This window comes from Gekko japonicus, unplaced genomic scaffold, assembly GCF_001447785.1.
Source record: "Gekko japonicus isolate JY-2015 unplaced genomic scaffold, Gekko_japonicus_V1.1 scaffold226, whole genome shotgun sequence".
Taxonomy (NCBI): domain Eukaryota; kingdom Metazoa; phylum Chordata; class Lepidosauria; order Squamata; family Gekkonidae; genus Gekko; species Gekko japonicus.
This window is the reverse complement of record NW_015169178.1, coordinates 706,410-721,741: the sequence shown is the minus strand read 5'-3', so window position 1 is coordinate 721,741 and position 15,332 is coordinate 706,410. Positions and strand designations below refer to the sequence as shown.

Genomic DNA, 15,332 nt, shown 5'->3' with positions numbered 1-15,332 from the left:
CCAAAACGTCCGAGATAAAAAGCAGCACAGGGGAGAGAAAACCCGGACACGTGCCGGATGTTTTCCTAACATAGAGATGGAGAGAAGCATTGGACCAGATGGCCTCCCGGCCCCACCCCCCTGACAGAGAGAGAGAGAAACGCCTGAGCCCTTGACGCTGACGATTACCTACAGTCCCCTCTGGGATATTCCATCTGGAGTGGCGGCAGGCCCGTAGCTACCGCGGGGCCTGTGGGGCCTGGCCCCCTAGCATTTCTTCTGGGCCCCCTCTCTCCCAGGCCAGTCCCAAATTGAATTAATGTGATTAACTTTTATTTAATTAGCTGAGACCCCCACCAGGCCCCCTCCCCCAATAATTCCTAGCTACGGGAGTGGCGGCTGAACTCAACCCAGGGGTTCCTGCCTGCCCCCCCCCCCCCGCGTTCTCTGAACTGAGCCAAGTCAGGTTTATGTAGCGGAAGCTCTCCCGCTTGAGCAAACACTCCTAGTCGGGCGCATAGGGGAGAGAGGAGGGAGAGAGGCAGAACTGTGCCTCTGGCCCTGCCGTTCCACGAGGAGAGGCTCGCCCAGGGTCCGATGGCCAGGAGTCTGTGCAAGATTTGCAGGAGGGCTCACGCTCCCCCCCAACCCTTCCAGGTCTCTATGGGGGAGGAAGGGAACAGGTTGACGTCCTGCCTGCAGCTTCCCGGAGGACAACCGGACAAGACAAAACGGCGCTCTTCATTCACACGCGCGCCCCCTTCTTTTAGCAGGGCGAGGAAGCAAGAGTGGGTTTTAAGAACTTTAGGAAAGCCGTGTCGGATCCGGCCAGCGGCCCGTCCAGTCCAATGCTCTGGGCCACGCGGTGGCCAAAACCCAGGGGCCGCCAGGAGGTCCAGAACTCCAGAAGCCCTCCCACTGTTCCCCCCCCCCAAGCACCAAGAAGACAGAGCATCCCTTGCCCCAGACATAACAACATAAGAGAAGCCACGTTGGGTCAGGCCAATGGCCCCTCCAGCCCAACACTCTGTCAAACAGTGGCCAAAAATACGAGGGGCCATCAGGAGGTCCACCAGTGGGGCCGGAACTCAAGAAGCCCCCTCCAAAGCACCAAGAAGACAGAGCATCCCTTGCCCCAGACATAACAACATAAGAGAAGCCATGTTGGGTCAGGCCAATGGCCCCTCCAGCCCAACACTCTGTCAAACAGTGGCCAAAACTACCAGGTGCCACCAGGAGGTCCACCAGTGGGGCCGGACCTCCAGAAGCCCCTCCCACTCTTTTCCCCGAAGCACCAAGAAGACAGAGCCTCACTTGCCCCAGACATAACAACATAAGAGAAGCCAATGTTGGATCGGGCCATCCAGCCCGACACTCTGTGTCATACAGCGGCCAAATGCCGGGAGAGAGGGAGAATGGCCGGGCGCACCATGGGCAACCCGGAAGTCTGAGACGGTGCCTCTCTGGGGCACAAGAGTGAGACCTGGGGTGGTTTGACTTCCATTCTGAGCTGCGGATGCAGCTGCACCAACGCGTTGGCAAGACTGTGGGCTGAGCTGTATCCAGCACTGGGCCTTCCTGTGTTATTGCTCAGTGCTACTGCCGGTGAAATAGCCCAGTGCTATTGCCTGTGCAATAGCCCAGTGCTATTGCCTGTGCAATAGCACAATGTTATTGCCCACCCCTATTGCCTGTGCTGTTTCTAACATCCATGTTACCTTAAGCTGGCTACCCAGATTCCCCATGGATCCGGCCCAGTAATGGTGGAACCCCCCTCCCCCCGTGCCAAGAGTCTTCCCCAGCACACAAGCGGCTCAGAGTCTCGTGCATCAAGATCCCACCTGCCATTCCTCCTTAAAAATACGGAGCGACTGAGATGCAACAGCTGGAAACGCGGACATCTTATCACCCCCGATCCATCCCTTTCCAGAGCCAGTGGGGCTTTGGCTCTCCATGTCGAGAAAGGAGACACCAGAATGCAGGAGGAGGAGGAGGAGGAGGAGGAGGAGATTGGATTTATACCCTGCCCTTCAGAGTCTCAGAGCGGCTGACAAACTCCTCTCCCTTCCCCTCCCCACAACAGACACCCTGTGAGGTGGGTGGGGCTGAGAGAACTCTGACACAAACTGCTCTTTCAAGGACAGCTCTTATCAGAACTACGGCTTGCCCAAGGTCATCCAGCCAGGTGCAAGTGGAGGAGTGGGGAATCAAACCCGGTTCTCCCGGATTAGAGTCCGCGCACTTAACCACTACACCAAGCCAGGGACATCTGGACGCAGGCAGCCCAACGCCATACCCCCAACACCAATTCACATGGGGACCGACCTACCGGGATAGGCCTCCTACGGTTCTTCTCCCGGACTGGTTCACTGCAAGGGACTATGGGTAGGATTTGCCACCCTCCCGGCGGGGCCTGGAGACCTCTCCGCCGGAGCCCCCAAGAACATAAGAGACGCCAATGCTGGATCAGGCCAAAGGCCCATCCAGTCCAACACCCTGTGTCACACAGTGGCCAGAAATACCAGGTGCCCCCAGAACTACGAACCATCGCCGGACCACAACGGTTAGTTCCCTCGGAGACCGTGACTGCTTTGGAGGGGGGACCCACTGGGGTACCCTGCTGAGGCCCCTCCCTCCTCCAAACCCCATCCTCCCCAGGCTCCACCCCCAAATCATCTGGAATTTCCCGGCCAGGAGAGCTGGCAACCCTCGGGAGGGGCGGTGGGGAGAACCCCCCCCGATGGCTCACGCCCCCTCTGCCCCCTTCCGATACATCCGGCTGCATACCGACCTCTGGACACGTGACCGCACGAGAGTGTGAAATCGGAAAGGTCTCCCAGGAAGCCAGAGGCCTTGGAGATGTCGCAGCAAGTTATATCTGGAAGGCTGGGTCTCAGGTCTCAAAATGCGGCGTGCCAATTCCACCCACCCCCTTTCCCCGGGGCTCTCCGCGTCCGTTCCTCGGCTCCTTCGCTTGCCTTGTAGGTCATCCCTCTCCTCTCGGCTAGGGGCTCCCGATCGATGTTCCCTCTAAGCTGTGGAGCCTCGTGGGCAAAAATTTGCGAGCTGCTGGCATGAAAGCTGTGAGCGAGCGATTGGGCTGTTGTATAAAATTAGTTTGCTCTGGAGCCCTCCTGCCAGGGCTAAGGCAGAAATGTGTGAGCCGGAGGCTAGAAAACTGTGAGCTGGCTCACACTCACTCAGCTTAGGGGGAACATTGTCTGGCCGCTGATTCCTTTAACCTCCGGAGCAATGCTCCCTCTAAGCTGTGGAGTCTCGTGAGCAAAAATTCTACTTTGTGAGCTACGGGCATTAAAGTTGTGAGCGAGCGATTTGGCTCCTGCATCAGTTAGATCGCTTTGGAGCCCTCCTTCCTGAGCGGAGACAAAAATGTGTGAGCCGGAGGCTAAAAAACTGTGAGCTGGCTCACACTGGCTCAGCTTAGAGGGAACATTGCTCCAGAGCCAGTCTGACGGAATCCACTCAGCCCAGGGCTCTGGGGAAACCGCTCTACGGACCTGCACAGCTCCTCTGCCTGGAAAACAGTCTTAAATCGACTAAGCCTGCTCTCCAAAGCTCCTCTGGCCTGTACCAAAATCGGTTGCAGGTGGCTACTGAAAGCATTCAGGCTACAAACCGCAATGAAGTGCTGAACTGGGGTTTTCTGGCGTAAGAAGAAAGGTGCGTTCTGGACACCAAAGCACCGCAAGATGAGGAAAGAAGGACTTTTCTCCCTTTCTCACGGTACAAGAACTTGTGGGGCACTCCAAGAAATTGCTGAGCAGTAGGGTTGGGATGGATAAAAGGAAGTCCTTCTTCACCCACAGAGTGATTAACACCTGAAATTCACGGCCACAGGAGGTGGTGGCGGCTACAAGCATGGACCGCTTCAAGAGGGAACTGGATAAGCATATGAAGCAGAGGTATATTAGCCACAAGGTATAGTTAGGAACTCTCGGTCTGGGGCAAGTGATGCTCTGTATTCTTGGGGCTTGGAGGGGGGGGCAAGAGTGGGGGGGCTTCAAGTGTCCTGGCCCCACTGCTGGACCTCCTGATGGCCCCTGGTGTTTTTGGCCACCGTGTGACACAGTGTTGGACTAGAGGGGCCATTGGCCTGATCCAACACTGGCTTCTCTGTTATGTTCTTATGGGGCAAGGGATGCTCTGTATTCTTGGTGCTTGAGGGGGGCAAGAGAGGGAGGGCTTCTGGAGCTCTGGACCCACTGGGGGACCTCCTGATGGCCCCTGGTATTTTTGGCCATTGTGTGACACAGAGTGTTGGACTGGATGGGCCACTGGCCTGATCCAACATCGGCGTCTCTTATCTTCTTATGATTTAGGCAGACGGTCTCGAGGCCAGGCAAAGCATTTCCTCTTCCTCCCCAGAATAAACTCCTTATTAAACAAGCCCCAACTTCTGTTGGACTGACGGTGCCAGTCCCGAATGGATTACTCCCTTCTAAGCAAAGTGACTTCAGCTCTGTTTAGGATAGCGCTGTAAACCAGGGCTCAACATGAGGATTTCTTTGTTAGCTGATTGGGGTGGGTTCCCCCCCCCTTTTCTTGGCGCCAGATCTGCAGAGCCGTTTCCCAAGAGGCAGCAGCCGGCAGTTGGCAAATGCCAAATGGGGGAGGGCAATGCCCGTCCTCTCGAGATTCTGCCACGGGAGGTGGCGGCAGCAGCAACAAGGTGTGGCGAGGACCTCTAGCTTAGTCTAATGCTATCACAGGGGGAAGGAATTCGGGATAGGCCCAGCTGCATCCGTGCTATGTTGTCCAGAAGTAGTTCATCCTCTGTATGCCAGGGGCTGGGGGTGGGGGGAATGAAAACCACAACCCTCGAAGGCTTGCTTCGGGAGCTTCTGGAGGTCCCCGGCTGGCTGCTGCATTTGACGGCCCTCTGGCCTGATCCGTCAAGAAGAAGAGCGTGTCCAGAAGAGGGCAACCAGGATGGCGAGAGGGTTAGAATCCAAGTCTTACGAGGAAAGGCTGAAAGAGTTGTGTCTGTTTAGCCTGGGAAAGAGAAGGCTTAGAGGGGACAGGACTGCAGTCTTCAAGTATCTGAAGGGCTGTCATGTAGAAGATGGAGCAGATCTATTCTCTCTTGCTCCGGATTGCAAGACTAGATCTAATGGGTAGAAATTACAAGGGAGTCGATACCGGCTAAATATCAGGAGAGACTTCCTAACTGTAAGAGGGGTTGAGCAGTGGCACAGTCTGCCTCGGGAGGTGGTGGGTGCTCCTTCGCTGGACATTTTCGAGCAGAGGCTGGACGACCATCTTTCGGGTATGTTGTAGGTATGTAGGGCTATCTTTCGGCTATGCCTCCTGCAGAGTGCAGGGGGTTGGACTAGATGACCTGCAAGGTCCCTTCCAACTCTAACTTTCTATGATTCTATGATAAGAAGAGGCTTTTATACCCTGCTTTTCTCTACCCTAAAAAGAAGAAGAGATTGGATTTATACTCCGTCCTTCACTACCTGAAGGAGCCTCAGAGCGGCTTACAATCCCTTTCCCTTGCTCTCCCCACAACAGACACCCTTGTGAGGGAGGTGGGGCTGAGACAGCTCTTTCGACGACTGCCCTTGAGAGGACAGCTCTGAGAGAACTTGTCACTGACCGAAGGTCATACCAGCAGCTGCATATGGAGGAGGAGTGGGGAATCAAACCCCGTTCTCCCGTATTAGAGTCCACGACCCTAACCACAACGCCAAACTGGCTCTAGTCTGCTGCATTCGACGGCCCTCTAGCCTGATCCATCAAGAAGAAGAGGTTTTCATACCCCACTTTTCAGAGGAGGAGGAGGAGGAAGAGGAAGAGGGAGAAGCTCAAAAAGCGGCTGTAGGAGACTCCAGGTGTCTCAAAAAGCGGCTTACAATCATCTTTACCCTCCTCTCCCCACAGCAGGCCCTCTGTGAGGTAGGTGGGGCTGAGAGAGCTCTGAGAGAACTGGGACTGGCCCAAGGTCACCCGGCAGGCTTCAAGTGGAGGAGGAGGAGTGGGGCAATCGAACCTGCTTCTCCCGCTCAAGAGTCCACCGCTCTTAACCACTACCCCAAATTGGCCAAGATCCTGCCCCCTTCTCGTTGCCTCTGGTATTCAGGTAGAGCGTCTCTCTCCACAGAGGCTCGCGACCGATATCCCTGTTTTATGAATTTGTTCAGTCCCGTTTCGTGAGCGACCCCGATCACTACACCGCGGCAACACGGACAGGCCGCTGATAGGGAAGCGCGAACTTTCATGAGCCTCCCATATTCGCCGAACCGGTTCGTGACGGCAGGCCGATCGGGTGGGGCACGAACCCGCAGAGGCCTCGCGCTATTTCCGAGGCAAGGTTTGGAGGGGGAGCTGGGGGAAGGGGGGCTGCTTCTCTTCCCGAAAGCTCAGGTGTTCTGCAGTGCGCGGGAGGGCAGGACGGGGCCGGCTCTATGTGCTTCCGTCCGGAGGGACGAGGGCTGCCGAGGAGCCGCAGAGTCTCCCTTTTGGCCGGGGATGCTTGGCCTGACGTTGAGGGGATTCTTGGGATTCACAGGTGAGGGGCAAAGCCATTACCGGGATGCCGGACACCCAGGATTTGCACATCCTGGGGGGAGCCTGGTGCGGGGAGACACGGAGAGGGCGTGTGCTGCAAATGGGGAGGGGAAGTGCGGCCGGCGCTGACGCTCCACAGGCCCTGCTAGCCCGAGTGTAGTGGCCGAGACAACAGAGACGGTATTCATCAATATGAACTTACCTCTCGAGACGTCTTTGCTGTCGGCTTACGAGCACAAAATTTTTAATTAAAGATCATAGAATCATAGGGTTGGAAGGGACCTCTAGGGTCATCTAATCCAATCCCCCTGGCCAATACGGGAGAATCACAAAAATTGCTCCCTCTAAGCTGTGGAACCTTGTGAGCAAAAATTCTACTTTGTGAGCTCCTGGCATTAAAGTTGTGAGCGAGCAATTTGGCTGCTGCGTAAATTAGCCGTCTTTCCTGAGCGAAGAGAAAAATGTGTGAGCCGGAGGCTGAAGAACTATGAGCTAGCTCACACTAACTCAGCTTAGAGGGGACACTGATCACAAATACCTCCCCCCCCCACACACTCCCAGTGACCCCTGTTCCATGCCCAAAAGATGACAAAAAACCTCCAGGATCTCCAGCCATACTGGCCTGGAGAAAAATGGCTTCCTGACCCCGAAGTGGCAATCAGCGTTTCCCTGGGCGTATAAGAAAGGGCCACAAGAGCTAAGCACTGATGCAACTCTTCCTGCCCTCCCTCTCATGATCTGCCTAAGGTCACAGAATCAGCATTGCTGTCATATGGCCATCTAGCCTCTTTCTGAAAACCTCCAAGGAACGAGAGTCCACCACCTCCCGAGGAAGCCCGTTATGAAGACTGTTATGATCGCAGCCATGAGAGCTTCAAGTTAAAGATTGTGAACCTCTATTGTGGAGATAATCCGACAGAGTTCTTTCACACCCCTGTTGCCAATCCCCCTCAACGTCTGAAACTCAGTCCTAATTCTCATCCAAATATTTTAAAGAACTTTATAATTCAAGACTTCAGAGATTTCAGATTCTGGGCTCAAATCTTTATGGCGCTCAAAAAAACCTTGTGTTTCAGCTGTTAAACTGATTCCTACACAAAAAGGAACATGTCCTGGGAAACGCAACCTTCTCGCCCCCACCCCCCACCCCCGGGCGCCCTTTCCAAAATAGCGGCACGGCAAAATCCAAAGGGGGGGGGGAGGAGGACAACTCGATGTAGAAACGCAAGCGGGCGGGAAACGTAACAGCCGTCGATATGAAAATTATATATATGTATATACGTGCGTGGTAGTTTTGTATATATAGCTTTGTTTTTTGTATTTTTTTTACATACATACATATATATGTCCAAACAGTGCAAAATGGATGTAAGTTTCTATATCCAGTTGTGTTAAAAAAAAAAAAAGAAAGACTAAGGGAAGGGAAGGGAAGGGAAGGGGGGAAAAAACGGTTCTCAGAATAGTCCATCTTCGAACGACAAGTTCCCGGGAATGGGGGGGAAAGGACACGTGAGACGAAACCACGAATTTCTGCTGGCAAGAATGTGATGTGTCTGATGGCTCTGCCGATTCCCCGGCCCCACCCCTGTTCTCCCCCCCACCAGCACTGTTGAAACATGGAATTCACAAATGGTATTAATATTCAGCTTCAGGGCTCGATAATACGATAGGGTGGCCCTCGCGGATCGCCTCTGCTAACAAACAGCCTCTCGTGTTCGGCAGGGGGGAAGAAAGCTCCTTGCTCCGGGGAAAGCGCTGCTGTTAGCGGAACGGATCCGTGGGATCCAACCCGTGAATCCACTTCTCCCCCCTCTTTTCTTTTCTTTCCTGTTTTTTTTTTAAATTTTAATTCTTAAAGTGTTAATTTTTCAGGAGGGGGCGGGGAAGGGATAATACGTATTGACTTTTTTTCCCCTCCTCCGTGGCGACGTGAGGCTAAGTCGTGATGTCTCTGTGGTGTGTCCGCATCATCTGAAAGATGTTCTGGAAAAAGAGAAGAGAGGGAGAGGGAAACGCAGGCACTTGAGTGGGGCTACCAAAGTCGGGGGGGGGGGCATATTCGAGAGATTCATGAAGGAGAAGTCTATTGGTGACTACTAGCCGTGGTGACTGAGGGGAACCTCCACATTCAGAGGCACTAAGACTTTGAGTCCCAGAGCCAGGGGGCAACATCAGGGGAAGGCCTCAGCTTCTCTGCCCTGTGGTTGGCCGTCCAGAGGAACTGGTTGGCCCCTGTGTGAGACAGAAGGCTGGACGAGATGGACCCTCACTGGTCTGATCCAGCAGGGCTCCTCTGATGTTTTTCTCAGGGGAAGGCCTCGGCCTCTCTGCCCTGTTGCTGGCCCTCCAGAGAAACTGGTTGGCCACTGTGTGAGACAGGATGCTGGACTAGGTGGACCCTCACTGGTCTGATCCAGCAGGGCTTTTCTGATGTTCTTCTCAGGGGAAGGCCTCGGCCTCTCTGCCCTGTGGTTGGCCGTCCAGAGGAACTGGCTGGCCCCTGTGTGAGACAGGAGGCTGGACTGGATGGACCCTCACTGGTCTGATCCAGCAGGGCTCATCCGATGTCCTTCTCAGGGGAAGGCCTCGGCTTCTCTGCCCTGTTGTTGGCCCTCCAGAGAAACTGGTTGGTCACTGTGTGAGACAGGATGCTGGACTAGGTGGACCCTCACTGGTCAGTTCCAGCAGGGCTTTTCTGAAGTTCTTCTCAGGGGAAGGCCTCGGTCTCTCTGCCCTGTTGCTGGCCCTCCAGAGAAACTGGTTGGCCACTGTGTGAGACAGGATGCTAGACCACGTGGACCCTCACTGGTCAGTTCCAGCAGGGCTTTTCTGATGTTCTTCTCAGGGGAAGGCCTCGGCCTCTCTGCCCTGTTGCTGGCCCTCCAGAGAAACTGGTTGGCCACTGTGTGAGACAGGATGCTAGACCACGTGGACCCTCACTGGTCAGTTCCAGCAGGGCTTTTCTGATGTTCTTCTCAGGGGAAGGCCTCGGCCTCTCTGCCCTGTTGCTGGCCCTCCAGAGAAACTGGTTGGCCACTGTGTGAGACAGGATGCTGGACTAGGTGGACCCTCACTGGTCAGTTCCAGCAGGGCTTTTCTGATGTTCTTCTCAGGGGAAGGCCTCGGCCTCTCTGCCCTGTTGTTGGCCCTCCAGAGGAACTGGTTGGCCCCTGTGTGAGACAGGATGCTGGACTGGATGGACCCTCACTGGTCTGATCCAGCAGGGCTCTTCTGATGTCCTTCTCAGGGGAAGGCCTCGGCCTCTCTGCCCTGTTGTTGGCCCTCCAGAGGAACTGGTTGGCCACTGTGTGAGACAGGATGCTGGACTGGATGGACCCTCACTGGTCTGATCCAGCAGGGCTCTTCTGATGTCCTTCTCAGGGGAAGGCCTCGGCCTCTCTGCCCTGTTGTTGGCCCTCCAGAGGAACTGACTGGCCCCTGTGTGAGACAGGATGCTGGACTGGATGGACCCTCCCTGGTCTGACCCAGCAGGGCTCTTCTTAGGTTCTTCTCAGGGGAAGGCCTTGACCTCTCTGCCCTGTGGTTGGCCCTCCAGAGGAACTGTGTGAAGACGGGATGCTGGACTGGATGGACCCTCACTGGTCTGACCCAGCAGGGCTCTTCTTACGTTGTTATGAGATCTCCCGCTATTACAAATGATCTCTAAATGATCAGGATAAGTTCCCCTGAAGTGAATGGCTGCTCGGGAAGGCAGATCCGATGGCATTATACCCTGCTGAGGTCTCTCCCCTCACCAAACCCTCTGGCTACCCTACACTTGGGAGTAGAGGTGGGGGGGGCACAGAGCAAGGGCTTCTAGTGGGCAGATCTCCCTCCGCCTTACCTTGCTGCACATGTTGTCTTTACTACAGTTCTTGTTGTCCTTATCTGTGGCTTCCTCTTCTACCTACAAAACAGACAGAAGCACCCTTGGATCATCAAAGACAAAACACAGGACAACGACGATTTGGGGACTGGAGACCCTTCCCTAGGTGGAAAGGCCGAGGAGTTGGGGACTTTTCAGCTAAGAACAAGGACAACTAAGGGGGGACATGAGGGACAGTTATAAAATGGTGCGTGAGGTGGAGAGAGTTGACAAAGAGACACTTTTTTTTTTTGCTCTCTCCCAAAATATTAGAACGCGAGGGCATCCAAGGAAGCTGATGGGCAGTAGGTTCAGGACAGACAAAAAGAAATACTACTTTACAGTGAGATATCAGAGAGGGTATAAAGTCCAGAAAGATCGAGAGGCTAAGAGAATTGGATTCGCTTCTGGAAATTCTATGGGTTGAATTGAGACACCCCACCTCCAACTGAGGCACTCCAAAGGGATCTGTCAAGGATGGGCGAGTGGGCGTCAACATGGCAAATGGGGTTCAATGTGGCCAAGTGCAAGGTGATGCACATTGGAGCAAAAAATCCTAAATATAAATACACATTGATGGGGTCTGAACTGGCAGAGATTGATCAAGAGAGAGATCTTGGAGTTGTAGTAGATAACTCACTGAAAATGTCGAGACAGTGTGTGACTGCAATAAAGAAGGCCAATGCTATGCTGGGGATTATTAGGAAGGGTATTGAAAACAGATCAGCCAATATCATAATGCCCCTATATAAATCAATGGTGAGACCTCATTTGGAATACTGTGTGCAGTTCTGGGCACCACACCTTAAAAAGGATATTATAGCTTTGGAAAAAGTGCAGAAAAGGGCAACTCAAAAGATAAAAGGGTTGGAACACTTTCCCTATGAGGAAAGGTTAAAGCACTTAGGGCTCTTTAGCTTGGAGAAACGACGACTGAGGGGTGACATGATTGAGGTTTATAAGATTATGCATGGGATAGAGCAGGTAGAGAAAGAGGTACTTTTCTCCCTTTCTCACAATATAAGAACTCGTGGGCACTCAATGAAATTGCTGAGTGGTCGGGTTAAAATGGATAAAAGGAAGTACTTCTTCACCCAAAGAGTGATTAGCATATGGAATTCGCTGCCACAGGAAGCGGTGGCGGCTACAAGCATGGACGGCTTCAAAAGGTAAGCATATGGAGCAGAGGTCTATCAGTGGCTATTAGCCACAAGGTAAAGATAGGGTCTCTGGGGCAAGTGATGCTCTGTCTTCTTGGTGCTTGGGGGGTCAACAGTGGGAGGGCTTCTAATGTCCTGGCTCCACTGGTGGACTTCCTGATGGCACCTGGTATTTTTGGCCATTGTGTGACAGAGTGTTAGACTGGATGGGCCTTTGGCCTGATCCAACACTGGCGTCTCTTATGTTCTTATATTCAAATGTGGAATTCGCTGCCAGAGGATGTAGCGATGGCCACAGGAATAAACAGTTACGGATTAGATAGACTCATGGAGGATAAGTCAATTAATGGCTACTAGTCATGGTGGCTGAGGGGAACCTCCGCATTCAGAGGCATTAGTCCTCTGAATCCCAGAGCCAGGAAGCAATGTCAGGGGAAGGCCTCAGACTCTCTGCCTTGCTGTTGGCCCTCCAGAGGAACTGGTTGGCCACTGTGTGAGACGGGATGCTGAACTACATGGACCCTCACTGGTCTGAGCCAGCAGGGCTCTTCTGAGGTTCTTCTCAGGGGAAGGCCTCGGCCTCTCTGCCCTGTTGTTGGCCCTCCAGAGGAACTGGTTGGCCAGTGTATGAGACAGAAGGCTGGACTGGATGGACCCTCATTGGTCTGACCCAGCAGGGCTCTTCTGATGTTCTTATGAAGACTCTGGCCTCTATGCCCTGTTGTCGGCCCTGCAGAGGAACTGGCTGGCCACTGTGCGAGACAGGATGCTGGACTAGATGGATCACTGGTCAGACCCAACAGGGTTCTTCTTATGAGTAACAGGTTGGCCACTGTGTGAGACAGGATGCTGGACTATTTGGTCTGATCCAGTAGGCCCCTTCTTATATCATTGTGTGTGTTCTGGTGCATCCTCACTCCACACAAGGCAACACTGAGACACAACAGACTGGCCACTTCCCTGCATGAACCGATTTGTGTGCCCTTGAATCCTTTGCTATGCCCTGGGGAGAGAGAGAGATCAGTGTGGGAAGAGTATCCTGAAGCCTTGGGGGGGGAGGGTAGGAAGGAGTCAGAGGAGCCGCGACTCAGCAGTCTCGCATCGGCCTCGTGTGCGGGGAGGGTCCCAGTTTCCATTCCCCAACATCTACAGGGACCGCCTTTCCCCATATATACCCCAGAGAGCACTACAGTCGGAGCCCCAACATAATTCCAGGACCCAGGGAGGCCAGGCTTGTGGCAACCAGGGCCTTCTCAGTGGCTGCTCCTACCTGGTGGAACGAGCTCTCGGAGGAGATCAGTTCCGCAGGGCCTGCAAGACGGAGCTCTTCCGCCAGGCTTTCACAATTAGGAGCCGCTGCCACCAACAACAACAACTACCACGTCGTGGGAACATGGGGTATCGGGATGGCCCAATACAAGATCGAGCCACAGTGCTTCGACTGACCGTCCCGCCGAATCGGGCTCGGAGCTTCATCTACAGGCTACCATCTTGCTCTGATTGAATGTTCAATAACACCGCTGAGCACTTTATTCTGATAATGGTTGTTTTATGTGTTTTACTATTTTATATTGGCATATGGTGCCCTTTTTGTGAGCCACCCTGAGCCCGTTCGCGGAGAAGGCGGGGTAGAAATAGAATCAATCAATCAATCAATCAATCTCTGGTTACAGTGTCAGGTAAAGTGGGAAAAGGCGCCCCTCTCACCTCTTTTCGCCACTTGAGCTCGCAGAACACCCGCTCAAAACACTCGTGCATGTAGTTGAACTGTGCGAGAGAGGAGAACAAGCCGGCTCTCAGGACAGAGGCCCCTCCCCTAATATTCAGGTGCACCCCCCAATCCCTTCCCCCATGCCCTCCCCCCCCCCCCCAACTGGCTCCTCTAGCACCCAAAAGCTAAGACCAGAGACGGCCCACCAAAACCCCATCCCGTTGACTTTGCTGCCTCCCGGTGGCTGGACGCAGCTATTGCATGCAAGTCGGGTACTGACCGCCTCCCCCCCCCCCCCGGCCCTTTTTCCTTTCTCTGGGAAACTTACGTAAGGGGTGAAGATTTTGACCCATCGTGGTTTCTTCTCCCCTCGGGCGTATTCGAAGCAGAAAGCCATGCCTTCCTCGTCCGTGTCCCATCGCTGCATCTCGTCCCATTCGAAGGCTATTACCTGGTTCTGGAACGGAGAGGTTGACGGAGGTGAGGAGGGAAGAGGGGAAAGCTATTGCACGTTATCAGGAATGGTCTTGGACATCCCAGAGGGCAGGATGTCTCTTTAAAGGATCCGCTGGGGAGCGTGGGCGGGGGGAGGCTCTTGCGGCCATCCGGCTTGTGGGCTTCACAGAGACAGCGGCTTAGTCACTGTGGGAGACGGGATGCTAGACTAGCAGGGCTCATCTTAGGTTCTTATGAATGGCCTTGGCCTCTCTGCCCTGTTGTGGGCCCTCCAGAGGAACTGGTTGAGGCCACTGTGTGAGACAGGAGGCTGGACTAGATGGACCCTCACTGGTCAGATCCAGCAGGGCTCATCTTAGGTTCTTATGTAGGCCTCGGCCTCTCTGCCCTGTTGTTGGCCCTCCAGAGGAACTGGCTGGCCACTGTGTGAGACAGGAGGCTGGACTAGATGGACCCTCACTGGCCTGATCCAGCAGGACTCTTCTGCTGTTCTTCTCAGGGGAAGGCCTCAGCCTCCCTGCCTTGTTGCTGGCCCTCCAGAGGAACTGGTTGAGGCCACTGTGTGAAACGGGATGCTGGACTAGATCAGGGATGTCAAACCTACATCCCAGGGATCAGATCAGGCCCCCCGGAGGGCTTCTATCAGGCCCGCAGTGGAACTGGCTGTCTTCTGCTTCATTTTCCAGTTCTGCTGCTGCTGCTGCGTCATTGTAGGTTTGCACCTGAACAGCAGACTCAAGATTGCAACGGCACAGACATTTTGATGCCATAATTCAGAGCAAGAGGTGTCAGTTATCAGACACTGTTAAATAAACAAAACATTGGAAGAGTCCTAATGTTTTAAGCATGTTTTTATTTTAAGTTTAAAAAAACCTTTGTGTTTGTGTCCTTTATGAAGTTTATATCTCCACTACCTGTCATTACATTTTATGACATGCATGGCCTGGCCCAACAAGGTCTCATTTATGTCAGATCCGGCCCTCGTAACAAATGAGTTCAACAGCCCTGGAATAGATGGACCCTCACTGGTCTAATCCAGCAGGGCTCATCTTAGGGTCTTATGTAGGCCTCGGCCACTCTGCCTTGTGGTTGGCCCTCCAGAGGAACCGGTTGGCATCTGTTCTTATGTCTCAGTCGAGGAAGCCACGGCCCTCGGTCCGCAAGACTTGTTAATGGATGCTAACGGCAGGACGTTCTGGAGGACATTAATTTGCACCGTCTCCATTAGTTGGAAGCGACTTCACGGCATTTACACACACGACCATTCAACGCTTTCCCAAGGGAAGGGGGGGAATTCCCGTTATATCACCGTACCAATGGACTCCTTTTGACGGCCAACAAGGCAAACGCTAACTTATCAAAAAACATACCACTGTCCAGTCGCAATTTGATCACTAGCCTCACAGTGGCTGCTAAAACATCGATAGCCTCTAAATGGAAATCGGACAAGGCTCCAAAACGTACCAACTGGCTAAACAAAGTTTGGGATCACCTTATATTAGAAAAAATCACTGACTGTTTACTTCAATCAGACATCAGTCCTAAAACATCCAATTTTACGGAGAAATGGACCCCATTCATGGAATATATCTCAGCTTCGGATTCTCAACCTCAAAACTCTTTATACTTA

General features: G+C 53.6%; 1 protein-coding gene across 1 annotated transcript in view; it reads right to left on the bottom strand.

Annotated features, from left to right (window-relative positions):
• Nucleotides 1-8,065: 8,065 nt before the first annotated feature.
• The window catches only part of SNX27 (sorting nexin family member 27), a 48,160-nt gene continuing 40,893 nt past the window's right edge, over nt 8,066-15,332 (bottom strand). The window contains exons 10-13 of the mRNA XM_015416027.1: nt 13,575-13,703; nt 13,243-13,302; nt 10,355-10,417; nt 8,066-8,493 (exon numbers count right to left, since the gene is read on the bottom strand). Coding sequence (XP_015271513.1) covers nt 8,446-8,493; nt 10,355-10,417; nt 13,243-13,302; nt 13,575-13,703 — 300 coding nt within the window. The 3' untranslated portion in view covers nt 8,066-8,445. The remainder of the gene's footprint in view (nt 8,494-10,354; nt 10,418-13,242; nt 13,303-13,574; nt 13,704-15,332) is intronic.